This window comes from Macrobrachium nipponense, chromosome 35, assembly GCF_015104395.2.
Source record: "Macrobrachium nipponense isolate FS-2020 chromosome 35, ASM1510439v2, whole genome shotgun sequence".
NCBI lineage: Eukaryota > Metazoa > Arthropoda > Malacostraca > Decapoda > Palaemonidae > Macrobrachium > Macrobrachium nipponense.
In genome coordinates this window covers 22,130,156-22,150,970 of record NC_061096.1, presented here as the reverse complement: position 1 = coordinate 22,150,970, position 20,815 = coordinate 22,130,156, and the positions used below count along the sequence as shown (strand labels likewise).

The 20,815-nt window shown below is 32.7% G+C and overlaps 2 protein-coding genes across 7 annotated transcripts in view; one reads left to right on the top strand and one right to left on the bottom strand.

Moving 5' to 3' along the window:
- Positions 1 to 20,815, top strand: part of LOC135208471 (trichohyalin-like) — a 555,144-nt gene that overhangs the window by 52,482 nt on the left and 481,847 nt on the right. The gene's annotated exons all lie outside the window — the stretch shown is intronic.
- LOC135208472 (uncharacterized) overlaps positions 17,718 to 20,815 on the bottom strand; it is a 48,538-nt gene continuing 45,440 nt past the window's right edge. The window contains exon 2 of the mRNA XM_064240698.1: positions 17,718 to 20,054. Within this exon, the coding sequence (XP_064096768.1) occupies positions 19,922 to 20,054 (133 nt within the window). The 3' untranslated portion in view covers positions 17,718 to 19,921. The remainder of the gene's footprint in view (positions 20,055 to 20,815) is intronic.

Sequence of the window (20,815 nt, the reverse complement as noted above, 5' to 3'; positions counted from 1 at the left end):
ATGCCATTCAAGAATATCAAGAATTTCCATGTTGATTTAGGTGCTTTTAATCTCATTGTGCTGGTGATGGCATTTTCTTGTATAGATGCATAGATTATGTTACACTCACGTGAACACTGATGCCTTATGTTCCTTCGTTGCAGAAAATACGTGAATGTTGATTATACGAATGCAAGTGAATGGTGAGAAGTGGAAAAGCAAGGCTAGTGAAGGGAGTATGGGCAAATGGATCATTACTGTTCAAGTGTTCAGGGCTGGTGTAACAACATTGCAGATATTAAAATAGTTGTTATAGTCTTAAAAGGTGAAACATTAAAATGCTAATTCTCTTTATTCAAAGATGGCTTGTTGAAGAAGCAGACAAAAATGAATATGAAATTACGTTAAGAATGCTAGGCGAAAGTGGAAAAAAAAATTCCGATGAAATGTTCTGAAGTTATATGAGCATAATCTTTACGAAGAATAACTTTCAGAGATAACGTTATCATTTAGGTTGGAGTCCATTCTGAAGAGAGACCCTCGGTACAAAAACCCTATAGGATTTTGATGAGGGAAGAGAACTTTGAAAGTGTCTCCTATTTAACTTCAGCGACATTCCTTCTGTCAGTAGAGATCATAAACAAATAAAATGGTCTGTCATTAAAATTATTACAGTGCTTAATTTTTTTCAGTTGCTTCGAGTGATTTCTGGAAGTGTACTCGTGACAGATATCCATCTGTCTACATTAATTGATGACATTTCAATTTTTATTCCGAGTCGTCTCGACAGAGAGTAACTTCGGCAGTTTTGAGAGCAATGTAAAGTTCACAGAAATCGGGCCACGGTGAGATGGACAAAAATCCAAAATGCAACTTAAAGTCACTACACCTGCGTTCCCACCAGAGGAAAAATTAAATCAAAGAAAAAATCACTCACTAGACCAGCGAATACTTAGGATGGATTGGTTTGAAATTTTCTTCCCGCGCACCCGGGCCGGTAGAGTAATTCTCTCCGACTAACTGTTTATTTGTTATGAATAATACAACAGTAAAAATAGCAATTCTGTTTAAAATTATGAATACTATAGCAATAAAAATTGCAATTATGTCTAAAACTGTCAAATTTTGTGTGGATTTTCGTATTTGTAAACCAGTATGAGTGAAGAATTCCAAAAACTCCAAAAATTCCAAAACTTTTGTTTAGTTGTCTTTGGCATCATTACAACTCTACATCTGACAGGAGTTACGAATTTTGCCATTGTTCTTATTCTCATTTTTGTTTGTGCTTTGAACTTGCATAGTTTAGATATTTTCGAGATATAACACCGCAATCTGAAACAGTATCAAATGTACGTTGGGATTGGGTGATATTCTCTCTCTCTCTCTGTCTTTCATACCTTCCAGATGTAACACTCGTAACATTTTTCATATTATTTGGGTTCATAGAAACCCAACACTCCTCTATACATAACAAACACCTCCTGATAGGGTAAAAAATAGTCCACGTCTTGGACATACTTCACTGGCTCACTTGGCGCTGGATTAACTAACTTACCTTCCTCTTTGGTGCCAAGCATGCCCTAAGTTGCTTGTACCTAAAAAAAAAATTAGGTTTTATGCCTTAACATTTTTTAATATAGAGCCACTTGCAAGTTTTCAAAACCAATGGAATTATTGATTCGAGAGCTTCTGTTGCCTGTAAAACTAGTTTTACGTGGTATATTAAGATAACCCTTAACAATTTATATATATATATATATATATATATATATATATATATATATATATATATATATATAATTGCAGTTGTCACATTTTAATATGCAACGCAAATAAAGGCCGAAGGGTGACGTGCTCCTTTTCAATGGGGCCATCCATAAAGACAAAATTAGTATCTTCATGCTTTATAGCATGTTCATGAAAATGAACTTAACTCTTCCTCATCATAGTTATTTAAATTATCACTAAAACACCTGCAAAATTGACATTTTAATAATTGTCAAGGGATTATTGGTACTGTTTGAGAAAGAATGCCATTCCGAGATAGGTTAAAAACATTAAGTAGTTCAAGCTAAAACTTATGGCGGAGGACTCAAGATGAACTTTTTAATATTGTATGCAGCTTTCCATGTTAACAGTGAGAAAAGTTCACAATTTGGTGTCCTTTATAGTCTTTTAATCAGCTTTTAACAATAGATGAATGGTGATATGGATGTAAAGACAACTTTCAAGTTATTCAAAGACTGGGAAACATGGCTGGGAAACATGCTGAAGCCCCAAGGTATCATGCTGTTTGAGGAATATAGGATAATTCTGACATCACAAGCCCTCTGTATATCCTCACAAGTGTCTGACACGTTGCGTCACAAGGTTTGTATGCTTAAGTCTTCTAGATATTTAAAGACGGTTGCCCTCTTCAAAGGTTATTTTTATTTATTCCTTCATTTTAATAAGTGGGAGTTTTACATTTACCTTTTATAATAGTATACGGACGGTAGTAAGAATGAATGAATTGTATTAATGTTATGGAGGAATTTTTGGCAAGACTTCACCTTTATAAATTATATATACAATGCACGAGTATTTTTTTCATCTATGACTGTGGATTTTGGGACGTTAGTTGTAAACACTCGAACCAGTCAATAAATGGTTGGTGTCTATGACATGCTTACTCGCAAGCATTGTCCAACACATTTTGTTTTTGCCTGCATTACAGTTCAAACGTTGAAGATGATATAAAAACACATTTTTTCACTCGTAGATATTGGCTTCTCATGGATGTACAGGACACGAAATTCTTTACAATATTTTCTGATTATGGTTGACCTAATTTAGCGTTTTTCTTTTAATGATACAATAGAGTTAGTTTACCTGTTATTTATTTTCTACTATGATGTGCGCATTTTGTATTGCTGGTAATTGTAATATAAAATGACAATTTGCTAACCTCTTTTCGCGACTTTAATCTTTGTGCAATGCAAGGTCTGTAGGATTATTTCAACGGGTAGTTCACTGAGTTAGGCGTTGGTGTCACTGATAATTATTAATGTTTTTATTGGACTTAGACGAGCTTTGTGCGAGATCACGTTATACGCTATGACGCAAGCTCCGCTTTATTCCTTGGCATCCTTTCTAAAGGTCAACAAAGAATGCTTTCTGACTGGTAGGACACAGATATCTGAGGTGTTATCTTTGGACGTATGTGTGGGAGTAACAAGGCAAAATGAAGTAATATCCTCTTTGTTGTTGGTAGAAATAAAATTGCTATTTCTTTGCTGAACTTGTTTTTCAGATGTTGGAGTAAGGCTTCGCTTTTTCGTAGTATTTTCACTGTAGGGGGATAGTGCACCTCACGTGGTGAGGTGAAGTGCCCTAGTCATACCTATTACCGTACCTTCGTTCATATTCTCTTTTTTCCACCTGACTTTTCACCCTCTCCCAACAATTGTTTCCTAGTTCAACTGCGAGGTTTTCCCCGTGTTACACCATTAAAGCCTCCTTTACTTTCAATATCTTTTTCAGAGCTGAGTAACCTAACAGATTCCAGCGCTTGGCCTTTGGTCAAATTTTTTTTTTATTCCAGTCTCTTAATATGTAAATTCTGACGGAATAAATCAAGAAATGAGTGTCAAAAATGGAGAAAAATTGTGTGATGTTTGAGAAAATGACAAAAGGAAAAGGTATTATGGATTCTGAGATTTTATTGGGTGAAACCAGGACTTATCTTTTGGACTTGCAGTGAGATTAGGGATGCGTTCGACATTGTCTAAAAGCCATTATGTCTCTCTCTCTCTCTCTCTCTCTCTCTCTCTCTCTCTCTCTCTCTCTCTCTCTCTGCATATGAATGTTGTCTCAAGTGCTGTTACGTATCACCTTACACATGCATTTCGGTTTAAATTTAGACCAAGCTTGACGGGACTGAAAGACTTGTTCGTGACTTAGGAACAAATAAGCAAGGATGTGTATTTTCTTTTAAATTTTCATTGTTTACATCGTTTTGAACTGCAGACAGATCAACAATAGCTCAACAGCTCGTAGTGTCAGCTAAACTTGCTTATAATGCGGTAGCGAAGTAGTCCACCGAAACTAGTCTGATTCATTAGAGATTAATTTCATATCTTAGAAAATAAAAATTTTGTGGTTTTATCCGATATTTATTTCTGTCATTGTGGAATCTTTTATTTACTTCTCTCGTAATGTGCTGTACATCTCTTTTTTTACCTCTTGCGATATATATGAAGTAACCATGGATTAAATCATAAGAAAATGGATGTTGATCTTGATAGCCATTGCAATTGTTTAGTTATTTTTTCCATTTTGGAAAAGGCCGTGAATTTACTGTTATGGCTATGCTGCTTTCAGTGACTTAATGCCACAGTGATCCGTTGAGATGAGCAAAGATGTCTCATACACAAATGTGCATATGGGTGTACTAGGCTAGTAGATGTCCTTGTGTAAATGTGTGCTTGTGGGTGCGTCAGAGAGAGAGAGAGAGAGAGAGATCATTCAATAACATTGGATTTAGAGAGATCAAGCTGTTCATAAGGACTCTTGCATTTATGTAACTATAACTCATTATTTCCTTGTCAGATTTTGTTCCTTCATCTCGTGCGACTTTTTTTTCTGCTGGGAGTTTTATTTCCCTTTGGCTTGTCCGAAAATTCATCACTCATGAAGTACCCCCTGAGTCATCATATCACAACTCGTTAACGTAACAATGAACATACAATGGTTACAGTAATCATACAGCCTACATTCAAACTTGCTGTTTGAATATCCCGTTTTGGTGAACTTCGATTGTTCGGAGTGCTTGGCTGGTTATGTTAATGAATTTCCATTTTAGATTTAAGAAGTCCTCTTCTTTATGAATATAATTTTTCTTGTTTATTTTTTCATCAATAATGGTAATTTAAATTATATATATACATATATATGTATGTACGTATATAGTACATGTATTCATGTATGTATGTGTGTATAATATATGGACGTGTTTGTTTATGAGTGTGTCTGTGAGCATTTATAGGTAAATTGAAAGCATTCCTATTAATGTATGAATTACGTTAATATATTTAGGTAGAGGTTATCATTGCAAGATTTTTTTCAATAATCATAGATATAAGCCATTCTTTTATGCTCTGATGCTATCAGAAATACCAAATCCATCAACCAGTAACATTCCTATTCTTATATTTTAACGTTATCATTTTTTATAGTAAACGAACGAACTTCATGAACTTATGTTAATTTCATTTTAAGTTAGCACATAAAGCTTATAGTGCTGTTATTTTGAATGACTAAATTAACCATTTATAATCGATACTTTCTTCTTTGTGATCGTCCCCGTTGTTTGGTGACCCCATACATCACATCTGGCCTCGTATTCCAGTATAACTTTAACTTGCTTGCTTTAGAGGCCACCTTTGAAGAATTGCCTATGTTTTCACTGCCAGATAAATCTAAACCAACCACCATCTTCTATTTTTTTATTTTTTTATTAAAGACTTACTACCTTGATATACATAATAATAGATTTACATAGTGGAAATTGTACATAAAAAAAGTGAAAATTATTTACAATTAGAAACTTTTATAAACTATTAATTTTTCAGAAAAAATATATAATTAAAATAAATGTTCCCATCTTTCAAAAATCTACTTGGAAGTTGGGAAAAGTCCAGTGATTCTCATGAGGCTTCTCATTCTCTTAAACACCCTACTTCGGTAATTACAGGCAGCCAACGGGCGAAGGACCATGTTGGCTTTTATTCTAAATCGACTAACCTTTTCTGTGGAAATCTCATAGGACTTTTTATTTCCTGAAGCGTGCCACACTCATTGGGCTAGGGCCCGTGCTGACGTAATCGACGCAATTTCCAACCTTCTATATTTTCAAATCATCCAACACTTTTCGAAGACTGAATTGTTTCCTTATATTTATTGTGCTCTACTCAGATGTCATTTAAGATTTTGTCGCTGTTATTAGTAGATCAGTCTAGAGGATGGTTTACTGCTATTGTTCATATAATTATTTATTTCTTTTTTTCATCCGAAGCTTGATCGTGAATATATTATATAAACAGTGAAATAGAACTGCGAAAATAACAACACATTTATGACAATCCTGGGAGAAGAAAAAATTTCGTTCCGCTGGAAAAGGTGAAAAAAGTACCTCCCCATTCAGAAAAATCGCATTTTTGGTTAATAATCTTCGAATGAATTTCGAGACCACCTGGGTCAGGGAATTTTCATTCGTCTATTATTTTGAATATTAAATTATTTCAATGCTGAAATGAAGCAGTATTGACGAATATGTCTTAAAATTTAATAGTGCGCAGTTGTCCGAATTGCTGCAGAAATTCAAGTATTTTTATTATTGCTTTATTATTATCTCCGACATGAAATAAGATATTGCAAATAATTGTTTTTCATATAGGTACTCTGAAATTTAGGGAGTGGGAATTCATTACGGCTTAGTAAACAGAATGGTTCAAAATATTTTATTCTAACATTACTAAATGACTTCAACATTACTTATGTCCTGTAGTTTTCTAGGATGACACTGATTATTTTATTGATGTTTTCCTCTTTATTATAGAAAGTTATTAAATTTTTTATTCTTAAATGAGCTCATCTTAATTTTATTTCAAGCTTTTATTACCTGAGTGAAAGATGCTTTCATTACCATTCTGTGAAGGTGTTTTTTCCCAACTGAGTTTTTTCTTTTCATTTGAAGTGTCTAAGCATTGTTTATATTCCATTTGAAGTGTCTAAGCATTGTTTTTTTTCATTTGAAGTGTCTAAGCATTGTTTTTTTTTCATTTGAAGTGTCTAAGCATTTTTTTTTTTCATTTGAAAGTTGCTAAGCATTCTTTTTTTTTCATTTGTAAAGTGTCCTAAGGGCATTGTTTTTTTTTTTCATTTGAAGTGTCTAAGCATTTTTTTTTTTTCATTTGAAGTGTCTAAGCATTGTTTTTTTTCATTTGAAGTGTCTAAGCATTGTTTTTTTTTTCCATTTGAAGTGTCTAAGCATTTTGTTTTTTTTCAATTTAAGTGTCTAAGCATTGTTTTTTTTTCATTTGAAGTGGTCTAAGAATTTTGTTTTTTTTTTCATTTGAAGGTGGTGCACAATGTCTAAGCTGTTCTATAAGCAATTTTGCAGAGGTGTTCTAAAGCATTGCTTTGAATGTTTTTTTTTTCATTTGTTTGGATTTGATTGTTGTCTAAGCTTAGTTGTTTTTTTCTATTAGAAGTGTCTAAGCATGGTTTTTTTTTATTTGAAGTGTGTAAGCATTGTTTTTTTCCAGTTTGAAGTGTCTAAGCATTGTTTTTTTCATTGTTTTTTTTTTTCATTTGAAGTGGGCTAAGCATTGTTTTTTTCCATTTAGAAGTGTACTAAAGCATTGGTTTTTTTTTTTTATTGAAGTTTCTAAGCATTGTTTTTTTTTTTCCATTTGAAGTGTCTAAGCATTGTTTTTTTTTCATTTTTAAGAAAGTCTTTAAGCATTGTTTTTTCTTTTTTTTCCATTTTGAAGTGTCTAAGCATTGAATTTTTTTCCATTTGAAGTGTCTAAGCATTGTTTTTTTTTCCATTTGAATGTAAGCTTAAAGCAAATTGTTCTTTTTCCATTTGAAGTGTCTAAGCATTGTTTTTTTCCATTTGAAGTGTATAAGCATTTTTTTTCCATTTGAAGTGTCTCAGCCCTTTTTTTTCCATTTGAAGTGTCTAAGCCCTTTTTTTTCCATTTGAAGTGTCTAAGCCCTTTTTTTTCCATTTGAAGTGTCTTAGCATTGTTTTGTTATCCATTTGAAGCGTCTAAGCATTGTTTTTTTCCATTTGAAGTGTCTAAGCATTGTTTTTTTTTCATTTGAAGTGTCTAAGCATTGTTTTTTTTTTTCATTTAAAGTGTCTAAGCATTGTTTTTTTTCATTTGAAGTGTCTAAGCCTGGTTTTTCATTGTTTTTTTTCCATTTGGAGTGTCTTAGCATTGTTTTTTCCATTTGACGAGTCTAAGAATTGTTTTTTTCCAGTTTGAAGTGTCTAAGCATTGTTTTTTTTTCATTTGAAGTGTCTAAGCATTGTTTTTTTCCATTTGAAGTGTCTAAGCATTGTTTTTTCCATTTGAAGTTTCTAAGCATTGTTTTTTCCATTTGAAGTGTCTAAGCATTGTTTGTTTCCATTTGAAGTGTCTAAGCATTGTTTTTTTCCATTTGAAGTGTTTAAGCAATTGTTTTTTCATTTTTTTTTTTTGACCTTTTGGTCTTTAGCAAATTGTTTTTTTTCATTTGAGTTTCTAAAGCCATTGTTTTTTTTTTCCAATTTGAAGTGTCTAAGCATTGTTTTTTTCCATTTGAAGTGTCTAAAGTAATTGTTTTTTCCCATCTTTTGACGTGTCTTGCATTTTGTTTTTTTTCCATTTGAAGTGTTTTCTAAAGCATTGTTTTTTAATTTTTTTTTGGAAGTGGGTCTAAGCCATTGTTTTTTCCATTTAGAGTGTCTAAGCATTGTTTTTTTTATTTTTTTTATTAAGATTGTTTTTTTCCCTTTAATAATTGCCATGTTGTTTTTTTTCCATTTGAGTGTCTAAGCATTGTGTTTTTTTTCCATTTGAAGTGTCTAAGCATTGGCCTTTGAGTTGTCTTAAGCATTGTTTTTTTCCATTTGAAGTGTCTGAATTGCAAGTTGCTAGCCCATTCCATTTGTTTAAGTGTCTAAGATTGTTTTTTTCCATTGAAGTGTCTAAGAAGCATTTTGTGTCCAGTTTGAAGTGTCTAAAGCAATTGCATTGTTCCATTTGAAGTGTCTAAGCTTTGTATTGCATTGAAATTTTTTTCCAGTTTGAAGTGTCTAAGCATTGTTTTTTTTCCATTTGAAGTGTCTAAGCATTCTTTTTTTCCATTTCAAGTGTCTAAGCATTGTTTTTTTTTTCCAGATTTAAGTGTCTAAGCAATTTTTTTTTGGTTTTTTGTGTCTTTTTCCATTTGACGTGTCTAAGCGTTGTTTTTTTTCATTGAAGTGTCTAAGCCATTGTTTTTTCCATTTGAAGTGTCGAGCATTGTTTTTTGCCATTTAAGTGTCTAAAGCATTGTTCTTTTTTTTCCATTTGAAAGTGGTCTAGCATTGTTTTTTTTTTTCCATTTATTAGTGTCTAGCATTGTTTTTTTATTTGAAGTGTATATGGCTGTTTTTCATTGTTTTTTCCATTTGGAGTGTCTTAGCATTGTTTTTTCCATTTGACGAGTCTAAGAATTGTTTTTTTCCATTTGAAGGCAAGCATTGTTTTTTCATTGAAGTGTATAAGCCCATTGTTTTTTTTCAATTTTGAACGTGTTCTAACGCATGTTTTTTTCATTTGGAAGTTTTAAGCATGTTTTTTTCATTGAAGATGTCTAAGATGTTTTGGTCCATTTGAAGTGTAGAAAGCATTGTTTTTTTGTCCATTTGAAGTGTTTAACATTGTTTTTTTTCATTTGAAGTGTCTAAGCATTGTTTTTTTTATTTGAAGTTTCTAAGCATTGTTTTTTTCCATTTGAAGTGTCTAAGCATTGTTTTTTCCATTTGAAGTGTCTAAGTATTGTTTTTTCCCATTTGAAGTGTTTAGCAAATTGTTTTTTTGCAATTGAAGTGTCTAAGCATTGTTTTTCATTTGAGTGGTCTAAGATTGTTTTTTTTCCATTTGAAGGTGTTAAAAGCATTGTTTTTTTCCATTGAAGTGTCTTTGGCATTGCTTTTTTCCATTTGAAAGTGTCGAAGCATTTTTTTTTCCATTTGTAAGTGTCTAAGATTTGTTTTTTTCCAATTTGAAGGTCTAAGCATGTCTTTCTACCAGTTTGAAGTGTAAGCATTGGTTTTTTTTTCCATTTTTTTTTGAAGTGTTTTAAGCAATCTTTTTTTTCCAGTTGAAGGTCCTAAGCAATTGTTTTTTTCATTTGAAGTGTTTTCTTTAAGCCATTCTTTGTTTCCATTTCAAGTGTCTAAGCTTGTTTTTTTTCCATTTAAAGTTGTCTTTTTTAAGCATGTTCGTTTCCATTTGAGTTTGTCTAAGCATTTGTTTTTTTTTCATTTGAAGTGTAAGCATTGTTTTTTTTCCATTTGAACTGCCTAAGCATTTTCTTTCCATTTGAAGTGTCTAAGCATTGTTTTTTTCCATTTAAAAGTGTCTAAGGCATTGTTCTTTTCCATTTGAAGTGTCCTTAAGCATTGTTTTTTCTTTTTCCATTTGAAGTTGTCTAAGCATTTTGTTTTTTGTTGCCATTGAATTTGTGTTCTAAGAACATGTTTTTTTTTCATTTGAAGGGTCTTAAGCATTGTTTTTTTTTTCATTTGAAGCGTCTAAGCATTGTTTTTTTCCATTTGAAGTGTCTAAAGCAATTGTTTTTTTTTCCATTTGAAGAGTGTCTAAGGATTTTTGTCCATTTGAATGTCTAAGCCGTTTTTTCTTTTTTATTTGAAGGTGTCTTAAGCATTGTTTTTTTTTATTTTGAAGGTAAGCATTTTGTTTTTCTAAGAAGTTGTTTTCCTTAGGATTGTTTTTTCAATTTGAAGCGGCTTAAGCATTGTTTTTTTTCCATTTGAAGTGTTTAGCATTTTTTTTCCATTTGAAGTCTAAGCATTTTTTTTATTTCAATTTGGAAGCGTTTTTTTTTTTTTCAAGATTGTTTCCTTTTTTCATTTGAAGTGTCTTTAGCATTTTTTTCCATTTGAAGTGTCTGCATTTGTTTTTTCATTTGAGTGTTTGTTTTTTCATTTTTTTCCATTTGGAAGTGTCTAAAGCATTGTTTTTTTTTTCCATTTGAAGTGTCCTAAGGGCATTGTTTTTTTTCATTTGAAGTGTTTCAAGCATTGTTTTTTTATTTTTTTTATTTTGAAGTGTCTTTTTTTTATAGCGATTGTTTTTTTTTCCATTTGATTTGGTCTAAGCATTGTTTTTTTCCATTTGGAAGTGTTCCTTTTTTAGCATTGGTTGTTTTCCATTTTGAAGTGTCCAATAAGCATTGTTTTTTTTCCATTTGAATTGTCTAAGCATTTTTTTTCCATGTCCATTTTTTTTTTTGAAGTTGTCTAAGAGCCATTGTTTTTTCCATTTGAAGTGTCTAGCATTTGATTGTTTTTTCATTTTGAAGTGTCTAGCCATTTGAATTTTTTTTCATTTTCAAGTGTCTAGCATTTATTGTTTTTTTTTTTGGAGGATCTAAGCATTGTTTTCTTCCATTTGAAGTGTCTAAGCATTGTTTTTTCCATTTGAAGTGTCTCAGCATTGTTTTTTCCATGTGAAGTGTCTAAGCATTGTTTTTTTCCATTTGAAGTGTCTAAGCATTGTTTTTTCCATGTGAAGTGTTCAAGCATTGTTTTTTTTTTTATTTGAAGTGTCTAAGCATTTTTTTTCCATTTGAAGTGTATAAGCATTTTTTTTTTCATTTGAAGTGTAAGCATTGTTTTTTCCATTTGAAGTGTCTAAGCATTGTTTTTTTTTCAATTGAAGTGTCTAAGCATTTTTTTTCCATTTGAAGTGTCTAAGCATTGTTTTTTTGCATTTGAAGTTTCTAAGCATTGTTTTTTTCCATTTGAAGTGTCTTAGCATTGTTTTTTTCCATTTGAAGTGTCTAAACATTGTTTTTTCCATTTGTAGTGTCTAAGCATTGTTTTTTTTTTCAATTGAAGTGTCTAAGAATTTTTTTCCATTTGAAGTGTCTAAGAATTTTTTTCCATTTGAAGTTTCTAAGCATTGATTTTTTGCATTTGAAGTTTCTAAGCATTGTTTTTTTCCATTTGAAGTGTCTTAGCATTGTTTTTTTCCATTTGAAGTGTCTAAGCATTGTTTTTTCCATTTGTAGTGTCTAGGCATTGTTTTTTTCCATTTGAAGTGTCTAAGAATTGTTTTTTTTCCATTTGAAGTGTCTAAGCATTGTTTTTTTTCCATTTGAAGTGTCTTAGCATTGTTTTTTTTTCCATTTGAAGTGTCTAAGGATTGTTTTTTTCCATTTGAAGTGTCTTAGCATTGTTTTTTTTTTTCCATTTGAAGTGTCTTAGCATTGTTTTTTTTCCATTTGAAGTGTCTAAGGATTGTTTTTTTCCATTTGAAGTCCTTAGCATTGTTTTTTTTCCATTTGAAGTGTCTTAAGATTGTTTTTTTTCCAATTTGAAGTTGTCTTTACTTACTTGTTTTTTTTTCATTTGAAGTGTCTAAGCATTGTTTTTTTCCATTTGAAGTGTCTTAGCATTGTTTTTTTCCATTTGAAGTGTCTAAGCATTGTTTTTTTATTTGAAGTTTCTAAGCATTGTTTTTTTTCAATTTGAAGCGTCTAAGCATTGTGTTTTTCCATTTGAAGTGTCTTAGCATTTTTTTTTTTTTTTTTTTCCATTTGAAGTGTCCGAACTTGTTTTTTTATTTGAATTGTCTAAGCATTTTTGTTTTTTTCCATTGAGTGTCTAAGCATTGTTTTTTTCTATTTGAAGTGTCTTAGCATTGTTTTTTTCCATTTGAAGTGTCTAAGCATTGTTTTTTCTATTTGAAGTGTCTTAGCATTGTTTTTTCCATTTGAAGTGTCTAAGCATTGTTTTTTTTTTTTCCATTTGAAGTGTCTTAGCATTTTTTTTTCCATTTGAAGTGTGTAAGCATTTTTTTCCATTTGAAGTGTCTAAGCATTGTTTTTTTTATTTGAATTGTCTAAGCATTGTTTTTTTCCATTTGAAGTGTCTAAGCATTGTTTTTTCTATTTGAAGTGTCTTAGCATTGTTTTTTCCATTTGAAGTGTCTAAGCATTGTTTTTTTCTATTTGAAGTGTCTTAGCATTGTTTTTTCCATTTGAAGTGTCTAAGCATTGTTTTTTTCCATTGGAAGTGTCTAAGCATTGTTTTTTTCCATGTGAAGTGTTCAAGCATTGTTTTTTTCCATTTGAAGTGTCTAAGCATTGTTTTTTTTCATTTGAAGTGTCTTAGCATTTTTTTTTTCCATTGGAAGTGTCTAAGCATTGTTTTTTTTATTTGAAGTTTCTAAGCATTGTTTTTTTATTTGAAGTGTCTAAGCATTGTTTTCTTCCATTTGAAGTGTCTAAGCATTGTTTTTTTCCATTTGAAGTGTCTCAGCATTGATTTTTTCCATTTGAAGTGTCTCAGCATTGTTTTTTTCCATTTGAAGTGTCTCAGCATTGTTTTTTTCCATTTGAAGTGCCTAAGCATTGTTTTTTCCATGTGAAGTGTTCAAGCATTGTTTTTTTCCATTTGAAGTGTCTAAGCATTTTTTTCGATTTGAAGTGTCTAAGCATTGTTTTTTTCCATTTGAAGTGTCTAAGCATTGTTTTTTTTCCATTTGAAGTGTATAAGCATTTTTTTTCATTTGAAGTGTAGCATTGTTTTTTTTCCATTTGAAGTGTCTAAGCATTGTTTTTTTTTCAATTGAAGTGTCTAAGCATTGTTTTTTTCCATTTGAAGTGTCTAAGCATTGTTTATAGCTGGTATGACTATATATATGTGACTGAATGCTTTCCATCATCATCTGAAGTAGGTAGACAACTATAACATTAATATTAATTCATTTTAAAGTGACTAAATTATCATATTATTGCTAGTTTATTTTCCGATGGGTGAGTGGCTTACGACCCTTAATTTTCTTGTTAAAAACCCGAAAAGGTCTCTTATAGTTTGTTCCGTTACAAGTTTCTTATTGTTATTTTCTTTTATGCCATTTTCGAGTTACTGATTGATGCCTTTGCTTTGGTACGTTGTCGATATATCTCGACGTTCGCATTGAAGAAATTGTAATTTCCTTCTCTGACTCCGAACTTTATATATTCCTGCATATTCATTGGGAGATTGGAAGGTCCTTTTGCTAGTTTCTTTACAGTTGACTGGGTAACTCCTATTAACTCTATTTTTCTTTCAAAAGGTGACTTAAACTTTCTGTCTTTAACCTTTGAAAAGTATAAAATAATTGCCCTATAATAGCTAATCAAACCTTAGGCAACTTGGTAACTAGTTAATTGTTTTCTTACTGCCTGGATAAAACTTTCATCATAATCATGTTGCAAGATAACTTTCTGATTATTGCTTTTTTTTTACTTGCTGAAATTTTTTTTCAACAACAATAAAGTTAATCGATTTTTAAACACGTCCCTACCATGCAGACCTGAAAGAACAGTTTTTCAAATTATCAGTTTTGCTGTTTTTTTATTGTTTTTAACGAGTGCTTTCATCATGTTTTATATAGTAATAGATAAACAGAATTATGCATGGAGAAATGTTTAAAATTTTTGAAACTGCATTATGCTAGAAATCTATTGATTCATTAGCATTTCATACTCGATTATTGGTATTTACCGCAAGACGCGTAGCTTAGGTGCAATGATTCTTTTTATGTCGCCGACCTTTTTTCACGTGTGTAAGCATAGTTCCTAGGACTGATTTCTAGAACATATGGCAGTCAGTGCAGTCTTTGTTTTTAAGCCAGGCTTTGTATTTGTATCAGATCTCCAGGGATATTCTTTGCCTTTCCACCTCCATTTCTTTATTTTAAGGGATGTGATATTCTCCTGTGCTTCCAGTCCTTTGCCGATAAAAGCAAAGGAGAGTTAAGGTAAACAAATCCTATTCCCATCCTTACTATATGAGTGTCAATCTGACTCAAGCAAAAAGTTAAAATAAAGATCAATGGTTTCTCACTCTCAAAAGAAGAGAGAGAGAGAAAAAAAAACAAGAAAAAAATGTCACAGTGAAAAACATCCTTTGTATCTCTGCCATGATTGAAGTCATAAAAAAGTAACTTGGTGAAAAAAAGAACAAAAAAAAAGATGATCATGGCTCACTTAATTGCCTAACCATATGCTTTGCTGAGGCGAGGTGCTATTGGGAACGCCAAGGGTTCAGCATTAGAAGGTATAATGAGAGAGTTAGAAGGTTTAATGAGAGAGAGAGAGAGAGAGAGAGAGAGAGAGAGAGAGAGAGAGAGAGAGCCTGTAAAGAGTGGTTAGGCATCATTTATGCCCAAGTGACAATAATAGCAGAGTAGAGTCTTGTTGTTAAAGGCTGTTGACGACAGTATGTAAAGCTTACTTGAAGGATCGCCTTGACATTGCGTTATCGCGTGTCCAGATGTTCAGCCATCTTGATGGGCGGATGAGCATCATCCATCTTCATGTAGGTGCTTGAAATAAGGACAGATTTTTGTTTGTCGTTTCATTTTTCATCTTGTCGCTGTTGTGAAGGATGGAGCTTGAATGTCGGTAGCGGAGTTCTAGGAAAAACTGTATGACTTTTTGATAGTGATCCACTCGGGGTCACAGGTATGGACTGGAGAGAGAGAGAGAGAGAGAGAGAGAGAGAGAGAGAGAGAGAGAGAGAGAGAATTTACTGATAGCCAGGTCGAAATTAGTGAATGATCTTGTCTTGCAAGCTACAGAAACTTGCAAAAACTTGCAATAAAAGAGAAAAGTATTTTATATCATGCAGTTCTGTAGTGTGTGTAGGTCAGGCTTGTCCTTTAGTCATATGAAATCCTGCTATAGAATACACGAACACAAATGCCCTTGTGAACGGTTTTGCAGCTTTTCCAATTCCTCATAAAAATCCCAGAATCAAACATAATATTCACTCACTGTTTTTAGTGTCACTCCAGGTCCAGTTTTTCCTTGAGATTTTAACCAGTCAAATATTTTATGGTCTTCAGCCTCATTTTGTTTTAGCAACTAGCTCCAATAAATTGTAGATGTTTAAGCATAACATCCTTGACAGTCTGTTTATAGTAGTTCTTCTCGATGTCAGTTTTATTAATAATAATGATGCACCTGAAATCAAGTGCATGACGTCATGCATTTCGGAAACAAGATCCCTCATTTTGATTGTTTCCGATGATTATTTTCCAATTATAAGGGTTTGCGTATGGAATCTTCACATGTTCTGGGTCTATCTCTGCAAGTGGAAAACTATTACTGTATTATTTTTGTTCTGGTCTATCGCAGTCATCCTATTCGACTGAATGGTTTTTATAGTGTGAGGTTCCGAGTTCCATCCTGTCTCCTTAGGAGTCCATCACTTTTCTCGCCGTTGTCATTATTATTATTATTATTATTATTATTATTATTATTATTATTATTATTATTATTATTATTATTATTATTATTATTATCTAGAGATTTTGTGAGAGGGCACAATTTAAAAGAACAAACCGATGATAAAGTGCTCTGGTTTGAGTGGCTGGTGTAGCTTTTAGGAACAGGATGGCGATTTGATGAGGCAGGGTAATACAGGCAACATAGAGTTGAGAGGCGCACAGTGTTTGGAGCACGAGAAGTGAATTTGAATTATTCTGCGGTGCTGTCTGTGTAGCCTCTTTGTATGACGTGTCTGATGCTGTGGGAGTTTTCTTCATCGAGTCTCATTCTCGATTTATCCTTGAAAACCTGAATGTGGCAGTGACTGTTGTTTTCTTTTTTCTGTCTTTGGAGCCTCTTTCTTAAAGAAGAAAGATAAATTGTAAGAACAAATATCACAGTAGTAGGTAAAGCAATGATAGTTGTTTCAACAGTTTAGGTAAAATAATTATAGCCACCTTTTTATAGATAAAATTTGTTGCAGTGATTGATCTTTCGAGGTTTTAAATATAATATACATTTCAAATGTACTTAGTTCGTGTTTTTCATTGTTTAAATTCTCTCTCTCTCTCTCTCTCTCTCTCTCTCTCTCTCTCTCTCTCTCTCTCTCTCTCTCTCTCTCTCTCTCTCTCTCTTTATCATTTACTCCTAATTTATGCCAAAAAAGGATTAAAGATTTCAAGCGATTTAAAAAGACATCTCTTTATTTTATTTATAAATTAATCTAAGACTAGAAACTACAATACTTCTTTTTCTTTAATGAGCTTCAGTATAGAAAAAGTAAACAGATAATAATAAATAAGGACAGAATTGATAATTTCCAAAATTTCCCCTATAGTTTGTTGTGATTTGGTTAATTCCACAATAAGTTCCAATGTATTCAGTTGAAAGCGTTCTTGGAAATGTTGAAATGTGATACTAACGTGATTAAGAGTGCCATTTTTGATATGACCAGTAATGCATCTTTTCAGTACATTGCAATTACGCAGGGTAACTGCTTACATTATTTGTGAAAATTTTATAATGATTTAGTGCATCAATTTCAACTTTGTATTTAAAAGATGACAAGCTCATCAACATTTATGTGATGTCATGTTTCTTGATATATAAAGACATAAAACTATATGTGTTACAACAACTCAGGGGATATTTCACATGAGGAGATGACTTTCAACTGAGCAGATAAGAGTGCTAGAGTATGATGGTGATGCACATAATAGATCAAGTTGGCTTTCAACAGTACAGTTACTCTCTAAGTAATCAAATCATGTATGCAGAGGCATAAATGACCGTTTTATGTCTAACCACATATATTATTAAAAACTCACTCGGCATGACATAGGGTTCGCATCGTTGCAGCCAGTTTGAATATGGATTTCATTACAGTTATTTAGTTTTTAATGGTAGAACGGTAATTGATATTACGTGACAGTAAATTAAGCAGCTTTTCTACATTTATACTTACTCTGCAATTATGCTGTTTCAAGATTACATCCATCAATTTACATATATTTGTAAGTAGGTTCATGTACGAATACATTTTGAACTTAATCACCACAAAACTTTCACTAATCTTCAAGACAATAGTGTTTCATTAAATTCACGATGTTTATATATATATATTATATATATATATATATTATATATATATATATATATATATATATATATATATATATATAATAGATCTACATATATGTTTAAGAAAATTCCAATAGTTACATTCCACCATTGTCACATTTTTAGCGTTGTTTTAGGAGAAGCTCTGCTGGATACTCCTATGTAATGCAAGAATTTAAAAGAATATTAACTCTATGTTCGTGAACCTAGTAATTGGGAGAGATTGGGTGCTTTATCATCTAAACATCATAAAACTATTACATCGACCTCTAATATATTTACACATTTGATTATTGGGTTAGTTTAGTGATATCTGGCAGTCTTGACAGTTTCTGTTTATAGGATTATAGATTTGATATGATTATTACGATGCACAGAATAATGTTGAACAAGAAAGAGGGAGAAAGAGAAAGATGGAAGAACAAACAAAAATATCAGAAGTATTAAATTTCCTTGAAATTCGTTAATCTTAAATCGACATTTTGCTATTTTATATACATATCTTACACTCTAGGTTATAGGAAGAAAGCTTGATTCATTGGGTATTTAACCGATTTCGTTTACACCAACGTGTTACCCAAAGGCAGAAAATGATTTGTGAAAAGTGTAGCCAGTCAGAAAAGGAACAGATTTGACTGATACCCGAATGACAAAAGACATTCACCTAAGATCGAATGATACCAGGCTCGTTGGAGCGTTAATGAAGGCATTGTTAGTATTTGGCGTCGAATCCCTAGCATATGATAAGTTAGTTGGGTTAGCGTGTGGTTGAAGTAAGCAAACGTAGAGCTGTTGATTGATCTGCAAGTAAAATCAGATCCAGTGCTTAGATCTGTGGCGTGAGCATTAATTACGAAATAATTTGATGATTTCGGATTCTCTGCGTTGCTCTGGGCAATTCCCATTATGTGTATAAAGTAATCACTATCACTAATTAAGGACTAATTGGTACCATGTAGTTACTATATATATATATCTCTGCAAAGGTTTGCTACTGGGGTTTATTCGTGTTTCAGCTGCTGAGGTCATCGTCACCACCCCCTCGAGAGAGAGAGAGAGAGAGAGAGAGAGAGAGAGAGAGAGAGAGAGAGAGAGAGACTTAAGAAAATGAGAGCCTGGGCAAAAGAGACTTCCTTGGATAGGCGAGAGATCATGTTTCCAGGAGGAATTTAAAGAGAAAGAGGGAGAAACAATAAACTATTTTTTGTGTTAATTCCGCCTCAGTTTAAATATACGCAAGGCTTATGGTTAATGAAGGCACTAATGCATGTTTGAACATTCTCTTTGCGTTAATCCTCAGATTCATACTAATCATAATGAGCACAATCTATTGGCTGAACGCATGTTTCAGTGTGTTTTGATTTTAGGAGAGAGAGCGAGAGAGAAAGTTGAGGTAAGATAATGTAAACTAGTTTAACGTTAGCGGCGACATGCTGCTTTTGTTTTAAAAGGAAATTACAGGCCTATCAACTCGGATATCTGGAGATATATTTGAATGATGCTTTAGGACGTGCTTGTTTATTATGGAGAATATTATCACTTGTTCAAGGCATCTACCGCTTAATGTACTTTTTTTTTTTAGATTTTTTTATTTTCCTTTTTTTTGAAGATTGCAGTTATGAGAGTAGTTTATTTAGTAAGAATTTTTTTTCATACTGGATTTGAAGTACATCCCGTTTTACAAAAATATATGCATTAAGTTACGGGCGTCAGGACGATTACCAACTATTTGGTGGTAAATTCCTGACGTCGCAAGGTTGTAATGGAAATTAGTTTGATTTGGGATTCTGTTTACGGATTCTAAATTCATAACTGCACTTTTCATTTGACATTAGGGCAGAGTAAAGGTTGAGGGAAAAGAACTTGGTTATTTGGAAAAGAAACCGTCAATAGGGACGTTTATTCCTGGGGAGTTTGGAAGTACTTGGAGGGGGTTTGCAACACATGGTAGGGAGGGTCTGGTCACCCTTTCAAGGGCGGAATGTTAATTCTGCCATCCCTGCTTTTCGCCTATGGAGGAAAATTATACCCTACAAATCCTGTATTTTCCGTTGGCTACCGACAGCTCCCTGAAAGCTGTGGATTCCTCCCAACTCGTGTTCCTGTTGGGTATCTCTTCATCTCCGTCGTCTTGGTTGTTAATGGCGTCTGTTGGCGTCTCCCATTGGCTGGAGATGACAGCGCCGGACGAATCCCTGCTTTCCCATTGGCTGGTTGGCGATGACCTCACACCTAGTCACCATGCTTCTTCCAGGTTGACCTTTGTGACGTGGTTGTCTTCTTTTGGGGGTTCTTTGGCCCCCCGTCTTTCTTCAGTAGCTGCTTGTCGCTTGCTTGCCAGGCAGTTGTGAATGGCGAGCACTATTACTCTGTGTGGTAGAAGAAAAGAAATTGATTAGATTGATTACAAAGTTAGGGAATAACGTGCGTCTAGGAAACAATGTTTATAGTATATCTGATAAATAAAAATGTCAGCTAAGATTTCCGTCAACAGAAATTATATTTTAAATTGTGTGGCCAAAGATCTGTATTGAGTAAAACCAAATGTACAATAACGCCACAGTTTAGACATATGGAATATCATTTAACAAGATTTATCAGTGACAGATAATGACAATAATAAGAAGGCTTTAGTAGTAATGGTAGGTATTAGTGTCAGAAAAATTTCAAAAATAATGCTGCAGATAAAAAATGCAGCGGGAAAAATGACTGCCTTTTATTTCAAGTCGTGTAAATTTCCTTTTTGCTTTTTTTTTCGAATATGCATAAAAATATCCTCGATATTCATCATTACCATTCCTACCGCTATGTATATGTGAATGCAGATGAGTGTTTGGAATATAGAACTTGTAGAATCATGAGAAAGGAAAGATGCGACAAAAGTCATACAAAATTTGAGGGGCAATAGCTTTATTTCTATTTTGTGAATTTTTCCTTTTTCTTTTTCATAAAGTTCGCGTTCTTATGTATTGTGCAGTCTCACTTTTGTTACTGGTCTCATTTACTTTGAAGCTTAAGGAAAATGTTCTAGAGATGATGAAATCTCCCTCACTTTAGAAGTCGCACGAGAGAGAGAGAGAGAGAGAGAGAGAGAGAGAGAGAGAGAGAGAGAGAGAGAGAGGTGTTCTTG